Source organism: Somniosus microcephalus, chromosome 23 (assembly GCF_052327205.1).
Source record: "Somniosus microcephalus isolate GS21.2 chromosome 23, FLI_Smic_1.0, whole genome shotgun sequence".
Lineage (NCBI taxonomy): Eukaryota > Metazoa > Chordata > Chondrichthyes > Squaliformes > Somniosidae > Somniosus > Somniosus microcephalus.
The window spans coordinates 33,310,815-33,332,571 of NC_141009.1; the positions used below are offsets into that span (position 1 = coordinate 33,310,815).

The 21,757-nt window shown below is 42.0% G+C and overlaps 1 protein-coding gene across 5 annotated transcripts in view; it reads right to left on the minus strand.

The window, feature by feature from the left end:
• The window catches only part of LOC147101798 (regulator of G protein signaling 3-like), a 311,192-nt gene that overhangs the window by 233,877 nt on the left and 55,558 nt on the right, over positions 1–21,757 (minus strand). For all 5 annotated transcript variants that reach the window (XM_085965760.1, XM_085965756.1, XM_085965757.1 and 2 more), the window contains exons 3-5: positions 9,151–9,201; positions 8,612–8,670; positions 6,028–6,122 (exon numbers count right to left, since the gene is read on the minus strand). In XM_085965760.1, the coding sequence (XP_085821886.1) occupies positions 6,028–6,122; positions 8,612–8,670; positions 9,151–9,201 (205 nt within the window). The remainder of the gene's footprint in view (positions 1–6,027; positions 6,123–8,611; positions 8,671–9,150; positions 9,202–21,757) is intronic.

Genomic DNA, 21,757 nt, shown 5'->3' on the forward strand with positions numbered 1-21,757 from the left:
CTGTGATGTGTTTATCGAGTATCAAGACATACTAACATACGAAAATGACAGGCAGGAAAATACCCACTGGTCCATCTAGCCTGTCCCATATAGTTGTGATGCCTAGTGCTTCACATTACAGACTCTCCCCATCCACACAGAGCCATGTAACCTCCTCAGAGGCAAAAAAAACAAATAAAAATCCAGGCCAATTAGGGAACAAAATCTGGAAAATTTCATTCAGTCCATCATGCCTGTGCCAGCTCTTTTAAAGAGCTATCAATTAGTCGCACGACCCTGCTTTTCCCCTATAGCTCTGCAAATTTTTCATTTTCAAATATATTTCCAATTCCCTTTTGAAAGTAACTATTGAATCTGCTACTACAGGTTGACTATCCCTTATCCGAAAACCTTGGGACCAGCTGTGTTTCGGTTTTCGGAAATTTTCGGATTTCAGAAGGTATTATTTCAGACTGGGAAACTCTGAACATTAAATTAATTTGGTAATTAGTATTTGTATTTAATATAAATTTTTAAAGTTCAGGCTACCTCTTGCGACTGTTCCGTGTCTCATTCCCCTTCCTGCTTCTCTGTGCTGCCACTCACAGTCTGTTTACTGCTCCCCCTGCTCCGTGTCTGAATTCCTTGGCTTAGCGGAGGTCTGGGGCTCGACTGCCGCCACCAGTCGTGGGAAAGCCGGATATCGGCTGACTCCTACGCTAAGCTGGCCCGCAAATCAGGTCAGAAAAGCATCGGCCGCATCGGGTCATGTTTGGCGCCACTTGGGTTATGTCGTGCGCACGACTTACGCTCCACAAAAAAACTTTCGGTTTTCAGAGGTTTTCGGTTTTCAGAAGTGCGAATAAAGGATAGTCTACCTGTACCATGGTAATGCATTTCAGATCATAACTACTCACTGTGTAAAAAAATGTCTCCGCATCTCCCCATCATTCTTTTCCCAATTATCTTAAACCTATGACCTTTGGTTACTGACCCTCCTACCAGTGGAAACAGTTTCTTCCTATCTACTTCATCAAAACCCCTCATAATTTTGAGCACGTCTATTAAATCTCCCCTTAACCTTCTCTGCTGTACAGAGAACAGAGACCCAGCTAATTTGAGCCTTTCTGGGTAACTAAGGTGTTTTAAACTAGGTATTAATCCTGCAGCTCTGTATCCTTTCCAAAGCCTCAATATCACCCACCATGGGAGGAGACCAAAACTGAACACAATATTCTAACTGAGGCCTTACCAAGGTCTTATACAAGGACAAAATGGTACGCTTTGTTTTATAGTGAATTGTCCTGTGAATACAACCAAGAACTCTGTATGCTTTAGTTATAGCTTCACAGCATTGGTCATTAAGCTTTAGAGTGGGATGTACTAAAACACACAGATCACCTTTTTTCACCACTGGCTTTAATTCTGTTCCCTGTAAGGTGTAAGTGTATTCAGCATTTGATCTGCCCAAGTGCATAACACTACTACCTTTAAGTTTAAGTTAAACCATCATTGGCCAAACACAGGCCCATTCCTCCAACACATCAAGATCTGGTTGCAGTAGTCGAGCATCCAATACAGTCCGAATACTCGCACGTATCCTGAAATCATCCGCAAACTTGCAGATCATTCCCCAACACCTAAATCATTAATGAAAATAATAAATAGTTTCAGTCCTAACACTGATACCTGTGGAATGCCATTGGTAACTGGTCTTCAGGAAGATCCAAATCCATTAACAACTTTCTGCCTACAGTTCTCAATTCACCACAGCAGATTACCACTAACTCTGAAAGATTCTATCTTGTAGAGAAGCCTCTCGTGAGGTACCTTATCAAAAGCTTTCTGAAAGTACAAGTAGAAACTGATTACCGGGTTACCCTCATCCACCAAACTGTTTCAAGCTAATGAATTAAAAGACTTGAAAGGATTTGCATTTATATAGCGCCTTTCACGACCTCAGGACGTCCCAAAGTGCTTTACAGCCAATGAAGTACTTTTGAAGTATAGTCACTGTTGTAATGTAGGAAATGCGGCAACCAATTTGCAAACAGCAAGCTCCCACAAACAGCAATGTGATGATGACCAGATAATTTGTTTCAGTGATGTTAATTGAGGGATAGATGCTTATTATTTACACTTTATGGGGAAACAACATCAAAGCTAGCTCATTAGCATCTTAGCTACCCATTGTGATAATAATGATAACTTCCAGGAAGTTATGTGTCACTTCCTGTGAACTGTGAAACTATGAACTGTGAACTTTGTACATACATCACTTCCTGTTGGACTGGTATAAATACTGAACTGTTCAGTATTGTAAGGGGCTTCTACCAGAGGCATGGTGAAGACCTCTCCTGTATATAGTGTGATTATAAGTTGCTTAAAGCTTACTTTAAAGTTACTTAATGTGTGAGACTCCTTTTTCTTACATCACCCATTATCAGTTTTTTTTTAAAAAGTTGGATGAATAAACTATTCTTTAAAGCACAACATTTAAAGGCAACTCTGTTCCTCCCCCCCCCCCGACCTTTCTGTAGTAAAATAAAGATCCCAAAATGTGACATTATCCCATAATGCAAAAAAAATCCAAATGTACAACACAACCTTAATTTAATTTACATTTTGATGTCATCCGATAGGCTGTGCTGATAAAAGTGCTCAATGCTTTGTGGTTTGCTAAATACTACATTATTCAGTCTGGACAGAAAATAAACTTAATGATAGTTGGTTCAAGACAATTTATTTTTAAATTGTAATAAATGGTCTGACCCCTTCTCCTTTACACCAATATTTAAGAGGGTCTGTCTCCCTTTCTGCCCTCCCTGAATTGATTAGTATCTGTCTCCGTTCATCTCACTGTTCCCTTCTTCCTGATCTATATCGTACTGCTCAGGCCAACACGCTGGTAAAATAATTAAGTCAGGTGTGCATGCACCAGATTTGATATATTTATTTCTCCTAGCAGTGAGTTAGATATTTTTCCCAGACATAGAATTAGCATCTCTCTAATTGTCACAGAGTGGGAATTCCTTGGCATAACTAAGTTGTGCATGCATGGAAGCCCAAAAATAACGCCACTTGATGGTGGCTTCCAGGCAAAACGTATCTGAAGTTCTAGCCAGTTTGTCACTAATTTCGTCCCATGACTTCTGTAAAGGATCCAAATGAAAAAGAAAAGAAAAACAAACTTGCATTTTCTATAGCATCTTTCACAACCTCAAGACATCCCAAAGCATTTCATAGGCAACTGAGTACTTTTCAAGTGTAGTCACTGTTGTAATGTAAGGAAACTCAATAGATTATTTGCGCACAGCAAGGTCCCACAAATTGCAATATGAATGACTTCATAATCTGTTTAGTAATGTTTGTTGAAGGATAATTGTTGGTCAGGATACCTGAAGTTTCCCTACTCCTGCTTTGAAAAGTGCCATTGGATCTTTTACTTCCACCCAAGAGGCCTAATGGGGCTTTGGCTTAAAGTCCCATCCAAAAGATAGCACCTCCAACAGTGCAGCATTCCCTCAGTACCACTCCGGAGTGTCAGCAATATTAGACAACGGATGGCCTTGTGTAATGAAACTTCACCTGAATCATCAGAGTTTGATTTCTACCAAGGTACCTTTTGACAAGAGGTGGTCTTATATCCAAGAATCATAGAATGATACAGCACCAAAGGAGGCCATTTGGCCCATCGTGCCTGTGCCATCTCTTTGGTGGAGATATCCAATTAATCCCACTCCCCTGCTCTTTCCCCATAACCCTTAAAATTTTTGCCCTTCAAGTATCTATCTAATTCTCTTTTGAATGTTACTATTGAATCTGCTTCCAACACCCTTTCAGGCAGTGCAGTCCAGATCACAACTCGCTGTGTAAAAAAAAAAAAAAAAAAAAAAAATGTTTCCTCATGTCACCTCTGGTTCTTTTGCAAAGTACCTTAAATCTGTGTCCTCTGGTTACCGACCTTTCTGCGACTGGAAACAGTTTCTCCTTATGTACTCTATCAAAACCATTCAGGATTTTGAACACCTATCAAATCTCCTCTTAACCTTCTCTGCTCGAAGGAGAGCAACCCCAGCTTATCCAGTCTCTCTGCATAACTGAAGTCTCTCATCCCTGGTACCATTCTAGTAAATTTTTTCTGCACCCTCTCCAATGCCTTTATATTCCTAAAGTGTGGTGCCCAGAATTGAACACAATTCTCCAGCTGAGGCCTAACCAGTGTTTTATAAATTTTAGCGTAACTTCCTTGCTTTTGTACTCAACGTGGGTTATTTTGGGGAAAGTGTGAAAACAGGCGCTGTGGGTGCTGTGCTAATAAGACATGCCTGTTTAAAAGTCTGGTTTTACCTTGCAATTTTGGGGCTAATTGCTGATTACCATGATGTGATGAAATATTCCATTCACCACTGCCTGTGACTGAGATCGGTTTCAGTGTCATTTCCCTTCCCCCAGACCTCATTGTATTGTGTACTGGAATGTGCTGTATTGTATACTGGAATGTGCTGTGTGTAGGGCTCCGCCCATACCTGGCCCTGTTTGTAAGCTAGCTTCAGTCTGGCCTCAGTCTCCAGAAGGAAGACATCTCTCTCTCTTACGTGTTACTTTCTAAGTTAATAAAAGCCTTGTTTTTGTTCTGCTAACTTCGAGTCTCGGAATTATTGAGGCACATCACATGATTTAAACGTTCCTGGAGGTGTTCAAACGGAGACCTGCACGTTTAGCACTCAAGCGCTGATTAGGAGCAATTTTTCTGGAGCAGCATATGTAGCCTTCACACATGCACTTCCACTGAAGGTGTGGAGTGCGCTGGCTGACAGACAACAGCACACATCAGGTTCTCAGAGGCAGCACTGGAGGTCTTGGTGCAGAAGGTGCAGCGGAGGAGGGATGTCCTGTATCCGTGGGGGGGGGGGAGCGGAGGGGAGGAGGGGAGGCCACAGAGGCAACTAATGCGGCGGATGTAGAAGGAGATCACAGCCAGGAGCCCTGTCCCCACGGCATGGCTCCAGTGTCGCAAAAAAAATGTAATGATTTGACACGAGTGGTCAAGGTAAGATCCCATCTCACAAACACACTGCTCAATAACTGCAGTGGTCCTAATACCGACCCTTGGGGAAGACCACTGTATACCTCCCTCCAGTCTGAAAAACAACCATTGACCACTACTCTCTGCTTTCTATTGCTTAACCAATTTTGTATCCATGTTGCTACTGACCCTTTAATCCCATGGGCTTTAATTTTGCTAACATGTCTATTATGTGGTACTTTTGTCAAACGCCTTTTGAAAGTCCATATACACATCAACCGCATTACTCTCGTCAACCCTCTCCATTACTTCATCAAAGAACTCAATCAAGTTAGTCAAACAATATTTGCCTTTAACAAATCTGTGCTGACTATCATTTATTAGCCCATACTTTTTCAAATGCCAATTAATTTTGTCGTGGATTATTGTCTCTAAAAGTTTCCCCACCACTGACTTTGGGCTGACTGGTCTGTAGTTGCCGAGTTTATCCCTCGACCCTTTTTTGAACAGGAGTGGAACATTTATAAACCTCCAGGCCTCTGGCATCAGCCCCAAATCCAAGTAGGACTGAAATATTATAGCCAGAGGCTCTGCAATTTCCACCCTTCCCACAGTAACCTACGATGCATCCCATCTGGACCAGGTGACTTTTCTACTTTGAGAACTGCCAACCTTTTAATTACATCCTCTTTATCTATTTCTATCCTATCTAATATCGCTACTACCTCCTTTTCTGCTACATTGGCAGCACCCTCTTCTCTAGTGAAGACAGATGCAAAGTACTCATTTAGAACCTCAGCCATGCCCTCTGTCTCCACAAGGTCTCCTTTTTGGTTCCTAATTAGCCTCCCCATTCCTTTGACTACCCTTTATTATTTATGTGTTTAAAGACTGTTGGGTTCCCTTTACACTGTTACTATCACTGAGCCTTAAAGTTTGATGGGAGTTTATTTCTCAAATTTCACAGCCATAAACTACAAGTATATAAGAAAACATGAGTAATAATGATAAATACTTACAAAACAAAATGTTCATGAAAAACTGGATTTTTGCTCTCTGGCATGGTCTTCGTCTTCTGTCTCTTTCCACGATCACAGTCAGGTACCACAGACAACTTTAAGGCAAGGTAATTTAAATATGATTATGAAATAAGTAATAAATCATACCAAAAAAGTAGAAAACAATGAGTAGTTGTTAAAGGAGATATGTTGGGGTAGGGATAAGTACTAAGTGGAGTCCCAAAGAACTTGGTTTCGGGACCATTACTATTTCTCATTCACGTAAATCTTCTGGATTCAGAAACTCAATACAAAATGGTCAAATTTCCTGATGATACGAAACTGGGAGTGGCACTAGAATCAGTGGAGACAGCTCAAAAATTACAGAATAAGTTGGAAAAAAGTATGTGGGCAGATCAATGGCAGTAAAAATTGAATTCAGATAAGTGCAAAGTACTGCACATCGGAAAGAAAAATAAGCAATACACATAATCCATGAAAGATGTTAAATTAGCTAAGGATGAAGTTCAAAGAGATATAGAAATCTCAGTAGATTCACCACTAAACATGTCCAACCAGTACAGAGCAGCAATCTATAAAGTTAACATAATGTTGAACTAGCTAAACAATTGAAAATAAATGAAAAGTCATAATCAAGCTGTACAGTGCTTTATTCAGATCACCAATTATAACCAGTACTGGTCACAGAGACACAAGGGAAACATTCAAGCACTGGAGACAGTGCAAAGAAGAGCAACAAGGCTAATCTGTAGTGTTAGAAGTCTGCCTTATCAGGGAAGACTGCAGAAACTTTTCAACCTGGAAAGGAGGTGTCTCAGAGTAAAAACAGGAAATGATGGAAGCAGACAGCAAGTTGGTTAGCACCTGTGAAGAAAAACGACAGGTTCCGACATTTTTGGTGTTTACCCTTAATTAAGACTGAAGGCTAAGAGATGAACAGGTATTTTAGTAAGGTTGAAAAATTAGGGGAAAAATGGAGAGAGGAGGGGGAAGAGAACCAACAGAGGCGCCAATCACAAAAAGAGAGTTCATGGCCTAAAAATTAGATTGTGGCCAGCAGAGCTCCACACATTTAATGTGGAACCGGGAGGAGGCACTCCTGCTCCTACTGGCTTCACAACAAGTTAAGTAAAATATTAAAAACTTACCTATCAGGAGGAAGCTGCCAGCAGTTCTTTTAAGGTCTGCTGGTTTGGCTGCCAAGTGCCTGAGAATACTGACCGCAGCATGCATGCCATGCTGCAGTTTGACGCCAACAAATTTTGTAAACGTGGCCTAAAACAGGCATGATGCGCCTTATTTGCATATGAAATGGGTCTTTTTAAAAAATTTGTTTATGGGATGTGGGCATCACTGGCAAGACCAGCATTTATTGCCCATCCCTAATTGCCCTCGAGAAGGTGGTGGTGAGCCGCCTTCTTGAACCGCTCCAGTCCGCGTGGTGAAGGTACTCCCACAGTGCTGTTAGTTGGGGAGTTCCAGGATTTTGACCCAGCGACAATGAAGGATCGGCGATATACTTCTAAGTCAGGATGATGTGTGACTTGGAGGGGAACTTGGAGATGGTGGTGTTCCCATGTGCCTGCTGCCCTTGTCCTTCTAGGTGGAAGAGGTCGTGGGTTTGGAAGGTGCTGCCGAAGAAGCCTTGGCGAGTTGCTGCAGTGCATCATGTAGATGGTACACACTGCAGCCACGGTACGCCAGTGGTGGAGGGAGTGAATGTTTAAGGTGGTGGATGAGGTGCCAATCAAGCGGGTTTCTATCAAGCGGTCTAATGCCTGTTTCAGGTGCAGGCCCTGGTTGCCTATACAGACGCCTTTACCAATATGGTGGGCAGCGCACTTCCAGCGTGGAATGTGCACGTGCATGCTGCCCATCATATTAGACGCGTAGGTGCCCATTTTACACCTGGAAAATAGGTGCAGCGCCAACAGATTCCATGTGTTAAATGACCTGCAAATTGCTAGATGGAAGATAATTAGGTAAAGTAGAGATCGTCAATAAAATAATGCAGACACATTTGAAAATTAAATGAGTAAATTTATCCATTGCATTATATTGTGTGCCTTTAACTTCTTCATTCCAGCATATGTGAAAAGACAGGTTATGACAAAAGAATGTGTAAATACTAGGGGAGGGTGAAAAGACAATGGAGAGCACACATACAATAAAAAAATGGGAAACAAGCAAATGATAAAGAAAAATAAATTTTCCTAATCAGTCTGAGGTAGGGTACACACTCAAAACAATCATAACCCGTCTTTTCACATATGCTGGAATAAAGGAGTTAAAAGGCACACAATATAATGCAATGGATAAATTTACTCATTTAATTTGCAAATGTTTATTTTTAATTTTATTTAGACCCTTATTTTGGACATTAGAAATTTCAGTAACTAGAGAGAAAATGGCACACTTGCATTTTTCAGCTCTCTAGTCTATAAAAATGAATTCAAAATGATCCATGTAGCAATTTCTTGACCAATTAACTGCTCTAAAATATTTGACTTTGTTGTGGTTTTCTCTTACTAAAAAGACTTCACATTTTCATAGTGGAACTTTTGAACTTAATGAACATTTTCACCTTTGCATAAGAATCACAAGTATGGTATTCTTTTCCCATAAGTCCTTTTGCTTCCATAACTGGAGGAAAAAAATGTTTGAACATAGTTAAACTTCAGAAATATGAAAGAAGTTGCTGTTACAGAACCATAATCATCACGACTTTCAAACAATTCTGAATTTTCCAAAATAATGATTACATAATCCTTAACTATGATAAATTAAAACTGATTTGACAAAGTCTTCAACTCAGACAGAATTTTTTATTTTATTTTACATTGTTCAAATCAAGATAAGTCATGCTGTCCAAATCTATTTAAAACAAATGCATTTTCTGGACGAATATAACATCCATGTTCTATAAAATCATACATTTCTGTGCAAAATGATGGGAAAGTACAATTAAACCATATGCAAAAATCTTTAACTCTTTAAAGTTGACTTAAGAGCTATTTTTTTATTTTACGAGTAGTTCGCAACTTCTAATGTACCTTGTTTCAAGTTAAATTCCAGAAAAGATGCAACTCTTTCTCTGGATAATTTTAACATTTACAAACTTACTATGAACGGCAATTGCCCCATCTTGAAGATGAACTGATAGCTTCAGCTGTCCTGTTAGAGACAAAAAAATCATTATACTGTAAAATACTAAGTCAATTTTAATGCCCGTATTGTTCCCCCTATTCCCAAATAAAGGCTTATTAGCTCTTAAATATTGCTGCAGACCAAGATGGAGCCAATCGCTCTACAGCCTTACGTCACCCTCCTCTTCTGCCACACAGCCCCTCGAGCCTGCTCCACCATTCAATAAGATCTTCTACCTTAACTCCACTTCCCCCCCTATCCTCATATCCCTCTATTCCCCTAGTGTTCAAAAATCTATCGATCTCAGTCTTGAATATACTCAATGACTGAGTATTCACAGACCTCCTCCAATCCCACCTGTCAACTCGCCGATGTTGGTAGCACTGTCACCGAGTAAGAAGGATGTGGACTCAAGCTCACTCTAGAACTTGAGCACAACACTTTAGCGCAGTACTAAGGGCGTCTAGCACTAAGAGACTGCAGCTTTGTTAGAGTGCCATCTTTCAAATGAGATGTTAAAGCAAGGTCCCATGTGACTATTCTAGTAGTTCAAGTGAATGCAAACGATCTCATGGCACTATTCATAGAAGAGCAAGGACTTCTACTGTCCTGCACTTAATTCTTCCCTCAACCATCACCACCAAAAACAGACTACCTGGCTATTCATCCCATTTGCTACATATGGGACCTTGCTGTGCACAAATTAGCTGCCACATTTGCCTGCACAACAGAGGCTGCACTTCAAAAGCAATTCATTGCTTGTGAAGCTCTGTGGGACATCCTGAAGATATAAGGCACAATATAAATTCAGTATCTTCATTCACATTCCAACTCGCACCCTTAGCTCTTCTATTAATGGCATGGTCTTTAGCCACCTTACCTCGCACTCTAGAATTCTCTTCCCTATAGCCGCCATCTTAACACATATCTCCCCCACCTTCAAAAGCTACTAAACACCTACCTCTTCAACTGTGCATTTAGTTACTCTCTTCTCCACTCTTGCTCAGCTTCAAACCCAACCTTGAGTATTTTTAAAGGTGTTATGCAAGTGCAAATTGTTAGACACACTCAAAAACACATACACACACATCCTGTTTATTCAGTATTATGGTTTTAAAAAAGCTCAGCTTTTCCTCATGAGAAGTTTGTTAGCGATACTTCCAAATTCATTTCTTTTGATTCCTCTTCCATTCCTTTGTAAAAACAATGGAAAACTATAATCACATATTTTTGTCCTGGTTCTTAACCTGCACTGATTACCAGCTTTTATCAAATTGAATCATTTTATTGTCACCAGTTCCAAATAGTTCCCCATCTAGATTAACAATATTGTTCTGAGGGCTTACAAGAACCAGTTCAAAATGTGAGTTACGCTTATTCGGACTTCCTGACATTCTAGCGTAAATTATGCAGTGCCCTTCATGCTGAGCAGCCAGGGTTGCTAGGTGCTGAACTGAAAGACAAACTAAGTTTAATGAGTCTAGTAAAGTTCATCGGGCAATTTCCAGGCTATTCTGCATAATTTTCTTCACTTTATTTTTCTGCTGTGATGCTTTTTTTACCCTCCCTTACAATTCTATTTATGTCAATAATGGATTTCCCAATGTAAATCCTGCTATATCTGAGAATTTTGAAGGGAAGAGAACTAACAAAAGGGCAACAAAACATATCAGGTTGCACTCGGAGTACTCTGCGTCCACTCACCGGTACCATGTAACGACAGGCGGAGGTGCACATACCTTGCTTTCACAAGAAGTAACGCATGCGGAGACTCCAATTTCCAAGGTAGGTGGTGATGCTATCCCCTATAGTACAGATATATGAAAACCTGACTAATCATAATGTTGGATCATTCTTCATAAGCACCTCAAGCTTTCAGTGGAAACGCATGAAAGAAAGCAGGCAGTGATTCAAGAACTAGCATACCCTGCTTGACCAAGATACCACCAATCACGTTTGCAGGCATTCACTACACTTAACTGCAACAACAATAAAGAACTCTTTCCACAGGCTCCAAGTCAGCAGGCAGGTGATGGAGAGCTGTACCATTTGGTGTAAGGGTACCTGTAGCTAACATGCAGGACAAGGCTGGAACTGCCAGTGCCAATAATGAGTAGCCAAAGTTTGCAGCCTACCTCCACACATACTGCAATACTGTCCAATGGGAATGGTTACATGGAGTGGGAAAGAGACCATCTCCACTTCAGCAAATGTAAACTCGGGGGCTAGGTGCTGTGCTGCACCATCACTTATCTGCAGATTCATTTCTGCAAAGTAAGTTTCCTTTCACTTTATCTTTTGTTCTTCAGCCTTGGCTAAAGTTACCAACAGGTTGAAATGCCCTTTGAGCCTATCAGAAGCTTGAAAGCATTTTTGTCTCCCTATTTGCCACTTCTACTTAAATGTCTACATTCCTCTAAATTTAAAAGTGAATGCAATTTTCCAGTCCAACCACTAGGTTACCTCTGTGCATCCATCTAAATCTGCACAACTGTGATAATTACGACAATGAACTGACCCCTGAAAAATTAATGTGATTGCCACAATTTAATTCTGGCACGATTTGCAGCAGGCAGTGGGCTCCAAAGCCTTTGACCACTCAACCCCTCAGAGTTTGTCAGAACATTCTGCTTCTTCTATTGTACCCTTCATTAATGGTCAGCGATCCAAATCATGAAACCTTCATATCACTCCTTTGACTAAAAATGACATGTGAATTCCATTCTAAACTCTCTTCTTCCTCCAGATGTGCTGCAGGAAGAGGATACAACACCCTCAGCATCTGGCATTGCCAACACTTCAGAGTACATACCTGCACTGGCTCTATCCCTCCCAAACTCTTGCCCTGAGGCATCACCCAGGGGAGATTGAGAAGAGGACTACCCTGATTTCAAATAAAGCTGTTGGACTATAACCTGGTGTTGTGTGACTTCTTACATTTGTCCACCCCAGTCCAACACCGGCATCTCCACACCATACCCTGGATTTGACATAGAGCATGAGTCAGCAGACATACTCAATCCTCAGAATCTGGTCATGTAAGGTTCAGTATCCATTCCCTCATATATTAGTAACATCCCCACCCCATGCTGGAGCTCATGTGATTGGGGAGGGACACATACTGCTGCTTCAATCAATACTGATTGCATAAACAAAAAATTCCTGGTACAGTTATTTACATCATTCACCTTAGCAAGTGCAAAACTTCATGGTTTACATAGAATTATACAAAAGCAAAACTGCCTCACAGACTTCCAGGCTTTTGGACTTTAACTCCAGGAAGTCTAAATTCTTTCTGGAACCATAATGAAGAGGAGAGGGGACGTGTTATGATTGACATGGACAGCAAGCCTATCAGGAGGAATCAGTGGTTACAGAAAAAGTGGTCGGTGAAGCCCAACTAAATAATTCAAGCTCCAGCCAAATACTCTAAATTCAATCTCAAGCTCGCCACACAGCAGAAAGCCTCTCATAGAAAACATTTTCTAGCAATTTACAGCACCATACAAGCAATACTATAAGATAAAATTAGCACTTGGCATAAAATGAGTTCATTTTTTAAGTTTCTTACATTATAAATGTTACTTTAAATGTTACAGGTTGGAGGAAACTTAAGATGACAGCTCAAAGCAACTTCACTAAATTGCTGCTTGTGTTTAATTTATTTTTATATGTGCTTAGTACTTTCACACTGGCAGGGTTCTGATCATTTGGTTTGCTTTTGATTCACACATTCCCTGCTTATAGATGGGAGGCTCGGTATTGAAAATTGTAGATTAATGGCATTGAAGTGACTTTGGGAGAGGGAGCACCTAGTGCTGAGAGTGAAAGCGAGAAGGTGAGAGAGCAAAATCTCTGGGACAGAAAAGGGAGAATGGCAGCCCAGCAGAATGTTTGGAACAGGATAGTGGAGATGCACAGCTGAGAGCACGAGAGTGGTGAGCAGTAGTGGGGCGCTTGGGAAACAGAAAGTGGAAGGGCATTGGGCAAAGAGAGGAGAAATGAAGGTTTACAATAGGGCTACTTACTGCAGGTGAGTAGAGAAGCAGAATCAAGGTTAGTGGCAGGTGGTAAGGTATAGTATATAGGAGCAGAAAAGGCAAAGGTCACACGTGCATGATACATCCCAATGTGACCAGATTCTACCATCCCCGCTACTGCCAAACCACTCCACAAAAACACCTCTTTGGGATTGGGCACCAAGCCTGCCTTGAGATCCAGTATCGGGCTCAGAGGCTGATTGCAGAGGCGGGGGGTTTATTTTTAATATTACACATTTCCCCAGACCATTGCTGGAAAGGCCCTTTCAACAAATTTACACTCACCAGTGCATTCCCCCCCCCCGCCCTCCCCACCCCGTCCACAGCTGATACAGGCATACAATGACATAAAACGTACAGCACAGAAACAGGCCATTCGGCCCAACTGGTCTATGCCGGTGTTTATGCTCCACAAGAGCCTCCTTCCACTCTGCTTCATTGAACCCAATCAGCATATGCTTCTATTCCTTTCTCCCTCATGTACTTATCTAGCTTCCCCTTAAATGCATCTATGCTATTCACCTCAGCTACTCCATGTGGTCGCAAGTTCCACATTCTCACCACTTTCTGGGTAAAGAAGTTTCTCCTGAATTCCTTATTGGATTTATTCGTGACTACCTTATATTTATGAGCCCTAGTTTTGGACTCCCCACTAGTGGAAAAATCTCTACGTCTACCCCATCATAATTTTAAAGACCTCTATTAGATCACCCCTCAGCCTTCTCTTTTCTAGAGAAAAGAGCCCCAGCCTGTTCATCCTTTCCTGACAATTATAACCTCTCAATTCTAGTATAATTCTCGTAAATCTTTTTTGCACCTTCTCCAGTGTCTCTACATCCTTTTTATAATATGGAGACTAAAACTGTGAACAGTACTTTAAGTGTGGTCTAACCAAGTTTAACATAACTTCTCTGCTTTTCAATTCTATTCTTCTAGAAATGAACCCCAGTGCTTTGTTTACATTTTTTAATGGCCTTGTTAACCTGCGTTGCTACTTTTAGTGATTTGTAAATCAATACCCCTAGATCCGTTTACTCCTCTACCCCATTTAGAGAGTCTTATTTTCCAAGGAGTATGTGGTCTCCTTATTCCTCCTACCAAAATGCACCACCTCACACTATTTATATTGAAATTAATTTGCCACTTACACGCCCATTCTGCAAGTTTATTAGCGTCTTCTTGTATTTAGAAAACATAGAAAAATAGGAGCAAGAGTAGGCCATATGGCCCTTCGAGCCTGCTCCGCCATTCAATGTGATCGTGGCTGATCCTCTATCTCAATACCATATTCCCGCTCTCTCCCCAATAGAAACATAGAAAAATAGGAGCAGGAGTAGGCCATTTTGTCGCAGTCTTCCTCAGTATTAACTATACCCCCAATTTGGTGTCATCTGCAAATTTTGAAATTGTACTTCAGATTCCTGAGCCCAAATCATTTATGTAAATCGTGAACAACTGGTCCCAGCAACAGTCCTAGCGCAACACTGCTTCCCACCTCCGCCAGTCTGAGTAAATATCATTAATCCCTGCCCTGTTTTCTGTTTTGTAGCCAGCTTTCTATCCATTCTGCTATTTGCCCCTGACTCCACCTGCTCTGACCCAAGTCATGAGTCGACTACAGGAAACTCTTTTATCCGGCACCGACGGGACCGGTGTGGTGCCGGTTTATCAAAAAGTCCGGATTACAGAGAGGTATAGTAAGTACGAGAGCTCCGTACACAGCAACAAATCCAGGCTTCCCTGTTGCTTAGCAACAGGTGCAGGAACCCCGGCCACAGACCAAGCGTTCCTGTTGCTTAGCAACAAGTGCAGGAACCCTGTTTACACAGCCACAGATCCAGGAACGGCCACTAATATGAAGTAAAACTTACCTGAACCTACTCCTGAATTTTGCCGGTTAACAGAGATTTCCGGTTATTTAGGTGCTGGTAAATTGAGAGTTTCCTGTATTACTACCGTATCAATGGTCTTTTGAAAATCCAAGTATATTACATCCTCTACATTACCCTTATCTACTCTTTGTTACTTCTTCAAAGAATTCAATGCTGGAATCAGTGCTTCTTCTTCTTATTGTGTCCACAGACAGTCTATACATAGTCCAGCCAGAACTGGACACATTCTGGACTACTCTATTATAGTTTTGGTTTCTAGATGGTTTTCTATTACATCTCTGAGTAAAGTTTCCATTATCTTTCCTACAACCGACATTAAGCTAACTGGTCTATAGTTCCCTAGACTTATTCTATCTCTCTTTTTAAATATAGGAACAACATTCGCTGTCCGCCAGTCCTCTGACACTATTCCCTTTTCTAATGATTTTTTTATATATATGTAACAGTGCCACTTCTACCCTTGCTTCTTTTAGTATGCATGGCTGCAACTCATCTGGACCAAGGGTTTTATCTTCTCTAAGTTTGCCTAGTTTATCAATTATCTCCCCCCTTTTCTATCTTCAATGTCTTGATATCATAGAATAGTACAGCACAGGAGGCCATTCGCCCCATCGAGTCTGCACCGGCTCTTTCGAAGAGCAATCCAATTAATCCCACTCCCCCGCTCTTTCTCCATAACCCTACAGTTTTTTCTCCTTCAAGTATTTACCCAATTTGCTTTTGACGGCTACTATTGAATCTATATCAGGAATGCCACATCAGGCAGTTCATTCCAAATCCTAACCATTCGTTGCATTAATTTTTTTTCCTCATGTCGCCTGATTCTTTTGCCAATCACCTTAAATCTGTGCCCTCTAGTTATCGACCCTTCAGCCATTGGAAATAGTTCCTCTTTATTTACTCTATCGAAACCCTTCATCATTTTAAACACTTTCATCAAATCTCCTCTTAGCTTTCTCTGCTCTAAGGAGAACAACCCCAGCTTCTCCAATCTATCCACATAACTCATCCCTGGAACCATTCTAGTAAATCTCTTCTGAACCCTCTCCAAAGCCTTCATGTCCTTCCTAAAGTGTGGTGCCCAGAATTGGACACCATACTCCAGCTGGTGCCGAACTAATGTTTTATCTTTTTTGATCTCTTCTCAGGCAGATCTGAGCCAATATCTCAAGGCCACCCGCCAAAAGTCACACTGCCATACTTTTTTTTAATTTTTTTTTTTTTTTTTTTAAGAACACTGAAAATGCACAGAAAGAACTTAAAACCAGTTCCCCATTATGATTGGTAATATCCGTTTTGTGAATGCAGGTGGGGCCTCTGGAATTTAGACTCAAGATCAGGTTTGGAGGCATGTTCGCGGCGCTGCCAGGTAGCATTACAACAAGAGTCCAGTCATGGCTATGTGTCAGCCATGAGAGCTAGAAGTCAGGAATGGACAATCAGCATCAAGTCGCAGGCCTGCTTTGGATGCTCCAAAATAGGTGCGGACAACAGTACCTTAATAACCATGCTTGAAGGCCTCAATCAGAGCTAAGTGAAATGACTAGGTAAGTTTAATAATGTCAGGAAAGTGTGGCAGACAACTGTGATGGAAATGACTTGACACAAACTAATTATTTGAAGAACATTTTTTTTTAACTGAAGGGACACTCTCAATATTATTTGTTACCTTCACTCTTCTAAAGGCCTACTGGAGGTTGATTAAGAAAACAAGCACATGATCTTCCACACATACGGGGGAAAAATTCAGTTGATTTGCGCCTCCCTAGGGCGCTAACGGGGCGCAAAGCAACTAGTGCCTGGGCCCGACACCGCTAATGCCTCCCGCGAAATTCAGCGGGAGGTTAGCGGCGGCGGTAACCGTTAGCGCCCCGCTGCGCTGCGCCGCCGGCGATGACATCATCGCAGTGCGCAGTGCCCCGCTCACGCCCCGGCTGCGATCTTCGGTAGCGCCCCCTGACTTACCACCGGACACTATGTCCGACGGGGGCAGGGGGGCCTACCTGCAACTGGGGTGGCACTAATTAAAGGGAAGGTGCCAGACGGCCATTTTTGTTGCTGGCCGCCTGCCAGCACCTGCCCGCTTTGCTGTCCCCGGCCTTCTGAGCAACCCCCCACCCACCCCCTGCGGAGTGCCGGCTGCGCTCTGTGAGCCAGGCACTTCTCTTCAGTGCCGGGCTCTTTTGCCAGCACTCCGAACCCTACTGGCCCAACTGGGCCCCGGGTCGCGCTGTGCTAGGCCCCTCCCCTTTAATAAGGGGAGGAAGGGAGGCCTGCAGTGCCGCGGCGCGACGTGCCACAGTGCATGGTGCTGCGGCACGTAGCATGCAATATTCACTCGCAGCGCCACAAGAGGGAGGCGGGGCGCTTCCGGTAGCACCCCACCTCCCTCTTGAGGTGCTACCGGTGCATTTCGGGCGTGGGGTGCTAACTTTTTTGGGGCGCTAAAAGTAGCACCCTGGCGAAGTTAGCACCCCAAAGGGGGCACGACCCAATTTCTCCCCCATAAACTTTAAGCCAGCTCTCTATTTTCTGTACTGACCTCCAATAGGCCAAGAGGATAGCAGACACAGGACAGTATAAATGTGGGAAACCAGCACACATAGCTCAGTTTGGCATTGCTCTCCCAAACCTGGATTTTGTGTAAAAGTGCCTTTAAAAGCAATGCAATTAGGCAGCTCTCGTTCTACTGTTCTATAATTCTATAAAAACTACAGGATAGGGAAGAGAAATGGGATTGAAGTCATAGCTCCAGTTGAAGCCAAATGCCTTCTTTCTGTGCTATAATTTCAGATTCTATGCTCACTTCCATCACTGTTAGCCAATCGAAAGCAGAATTCCACACATCAATACTCAAATGCATGTTAGGGTGAGGGTTAGGGTTAGGGTGAGGGTGAGCTCCCTAGACTCTACTGATGAAATCTTTAATCACGGATGATAAGATAATCAGCTCTCTTCCATCATTGGAAATTTAATGGTGGTATAGTTCATAATCTGATTATTGTAGTTGAATAAAGCAGTTCAGCATCACCTGCAGGATGCACAGCGCAGGCCTTGCAAGTTCACCTTTTCAGATGGCCTTGCAGCTAGTACCAAGTTGTCTCTATCTGCAAAATGAGCAAATTTAATTTAAAGAGAAGTATGAAATTCTCCCGGTGTTCTGACCATCATTCTCCCCTCAACCAACACTATCAAAATCAGATTAACTGGTCATCATTTTACTGCTACTTATGGGGCCTGCTGTGTGCCAAGTTCCTGCCATGTCTGCCTACACAGATAACAGTGACTGTGCTTCAAAAATAATTAATTGGATACAAGTAGTTTGGGACATCCTTTGAGACACGATAAGGTGCTACAAAACTGCAAGTTCTTTCTTTGTAACTTTATGCTGCAAGTTTTGGTATTGGTGCAATGCAAATGATCACACTGCATCAATACCAAGTACACAGCATCAACAGAGCCACAAATTAGAAGAATGATGATAAATATTTACTATATATAGGTGTCATTTTGAGGCTAAAATGTGCAGTAATTTTAATAAGTATCTCTCATGGTGCACATACCTTACAGCAGTACGGTCAATCCAGTCGAGACCAGTGGCTTCTATGTTCCCAATATTAACAGTCCTGATTTCTATGTTCAATTTATAATAGGGGCATACAATAAATGTTTTTACTTCAATTACTGTTTTCAATATTGAAAACACTGCACACAAGACTGAAATTATCTCAGTGTTGTCCCTGGTTTTATATTTAACTTATTGCAGTCCATTTTAATAAGCTGCTACACGTTCAAGCACCAAATTGCGCTGTGCATCCTACAGGTGATGTGGAACTGCTTTATTAAACTACAATAATCAGATTATGAACTATACCACCATAAGAGCATGATTTAAAGTAGTAACATGCCAAGTAGTCTGAGGATGCTATAATCACGAGTTGTCACAACATGAATATCTGTCAGCCCTCTTGATATGTTGCAGTCTTGATAGACATTCCCAGTCATCTACGTATCAACTTTTACATTTTGGACAGTAAAAAACTTCATTTACATAAAATTTCTACAAGTACCAGAGTCCAAATTGATGGGATTGTAGACTTTTTATTTCTGTTCTACATGATTTTTTTGTATAATACAAAATAAATCACTTATTTCATAATACATCAATACCAAATGTTCCTTATGAATACTACTGAATTATATTCATGACTGCTGAATCACATTTTAAATTCCTATACAAATCCATACCATATCACATTTTGAGTTTCTAATTAAAACTTGGAGAACTACAATAGAAAGACAATGTAAAAAGCAAGCCCTGTATTAACAAATGATAAATAATTAGCTTTTCCATTTTCACAATGTAGAAACCTGCACGGTGCCTGGCGTTACACCCCAGAACAAATCATAGTTTTTAATCTCGCAATACAACAACAGTACTCAGTTTTACTGCAAATGTTTCAAGTTGCTATTAAAACGGTTTTAAAACTAGGAGTCCAAAAATGTGGGCTGTGCACCACTTATCGTCATACAATGCTTGCGAGCATGGAATTGTTATTTAAACCCTTACTGATATACTAATCAACAGTTTTAACAAAACAGATAAAAAGTGTCCCAGTGTCACTTGTACCTTACCAAATGTAGTGAGGTAAAAAGAATCCAGAACATTTGAAAATCTGTTGCAAAAGGAAACCCGGTGAACACTGCCACGCTCCATTGTTAATTCTTAAAATGCTGCTGAAACTTGAATCCGTGATGTTTCAAATCAGTAACTCAAGAAGCCGTTAAAAGTACGTATCAAGCATGGTTGATAAGACCAGCTGAGCTTCCCAGCAAGCCCTGCTAACCGCCCTTGCTTTGAATGTGAACTGCTGTGACCATAGTGATGAGAACAGCATTTGTTCCGATTGGCTGAGTGACTGTTTGAATGTTGGTTTTCCACGGATAGAACCTATTCACTGGCTTTGAAGAAGAAATTATCTTGAAGCACACTGGTATCCAATGGGGAAGCATTTCCAAAATCCTGAAATGGAGTATCAGACTTCGAATTCAATGCGGAAAAAGCAGCAATCTATCATTAACGATAATCAAGGTTTAAATTTAGCACTATCACATAGTAATAATCACCCCCGATTTCTGCTCTGCAGTCCCTGTAATCTAAATACAAAAGAAACTAAAATTAACGACTCCACCAGGGGAACGACAGAAAGATTCCAGTTCTCACTAAACTGGTTGGGAAAGGATTAAGTTGCAGTTCACTGGGGCGTGACCAGATCACCACAGCTATGTTCTTACAAGAAATGCTGCAGGATCTGCCAGTACAATATAATTTACAATCAACAGAGATCTTTTACATAATGACACCTGGGTTTAAAAAAAAACCTTTATCCCACTCTTTTACAGTTGTGCACTTCACCTCCAGGCAGAAAATAAATAAGTAATGGAACAGAAAATGCCAGAAATGTGCAATGAATCAGTCTAAAAACAAGATAGGTGTTATACAAATTTTAACCTTTCATCAGAATTGGTGTGGTCAGGCAGGGCAGTTCCTTTATAGCACTCAAAAAAAAAAAGGCAGAAGAACAGACACAGGTTAAGAGTATGCTAACTACTTTCACAGAGGTAGAAAACTGCTTTAATCTGTAAACAAATTCTAAGGGGACTAAATTTGGTTGATTTGCGCCTCATTCGCACCCGCACAAATCAACTAGCGCCTGGGCGCAGCGTCGCTAACGTCTCCCGCAAAATTCAGCGGGAGATTAGCGGCAGCGCTAACCATTAGCGCAGTGCCCCGCTCACGCCCCGGCTGTAATATTGGGTGGTGCACCCCGACTTACCGCCGGACACTATGTCCGCCGAGGTCAGGGGGGCCTACCTGCGGCCAGGGCGGCGCTAGTTAAAGGGGAGGTGGCGGGTGGCCATTTTTGTTGCTGGCCACCTGCCAGCACCTGCTCCATTTGCGGTCCCCGGCCCCCGTGAAGCCCCCACCCCCGCGGGGTGCCGGCTGTTCTCCATGAGCCCGGCACTCCTCTTGAGTGCCGGGCTCATTTGCTGGCACTCCCGATCCCTGGTGGCCCAGCTGGGCCCCGGGACGCGCTGCGCCAGGCGCTTCCCCTTTAATAAGAGGAGGAAGGCCTGCAGTACTGCGGGGCGCTACCTGGGAAAATCGATCGCGGGGGTGCTAACTTTTTCGGGGAGCTAAAATTAGCACCCCGGCGAAGGTAGCGGTGGGCGCTACCCAATTTTTACCCCTAAATGTTGTAAAATGGTGGAAAATGCAAAATACAGAAAGTTTTTTTTTGGCCAGGCAGATGCATGACACACACAGACCCCCAATCACCATGCTTATGGTCTCCAACTAAATAGTGAGAAAACCACACAAGTAGTTTCTGTTTTCCTAATACTGAATGCACTCCGTCCATGTATGGACATATGCTACATAGTTTGACAAGAACCAGGGCCAAACCCCATGTGATTAGGAGTATTGCTGCATTTTCCCAGGCTGAGGTGTGCGGCTCACCAGCACAAAGCACTTTACTGTGCACTATAAGCTTCCAGTTGATTTCCAGCTATGCTTACCCAACCCATTAATACACTGGCTTGCAGGGTTATTTGGAGCCGAGCAGGAACAATACCCGCTCCCAGTGATAG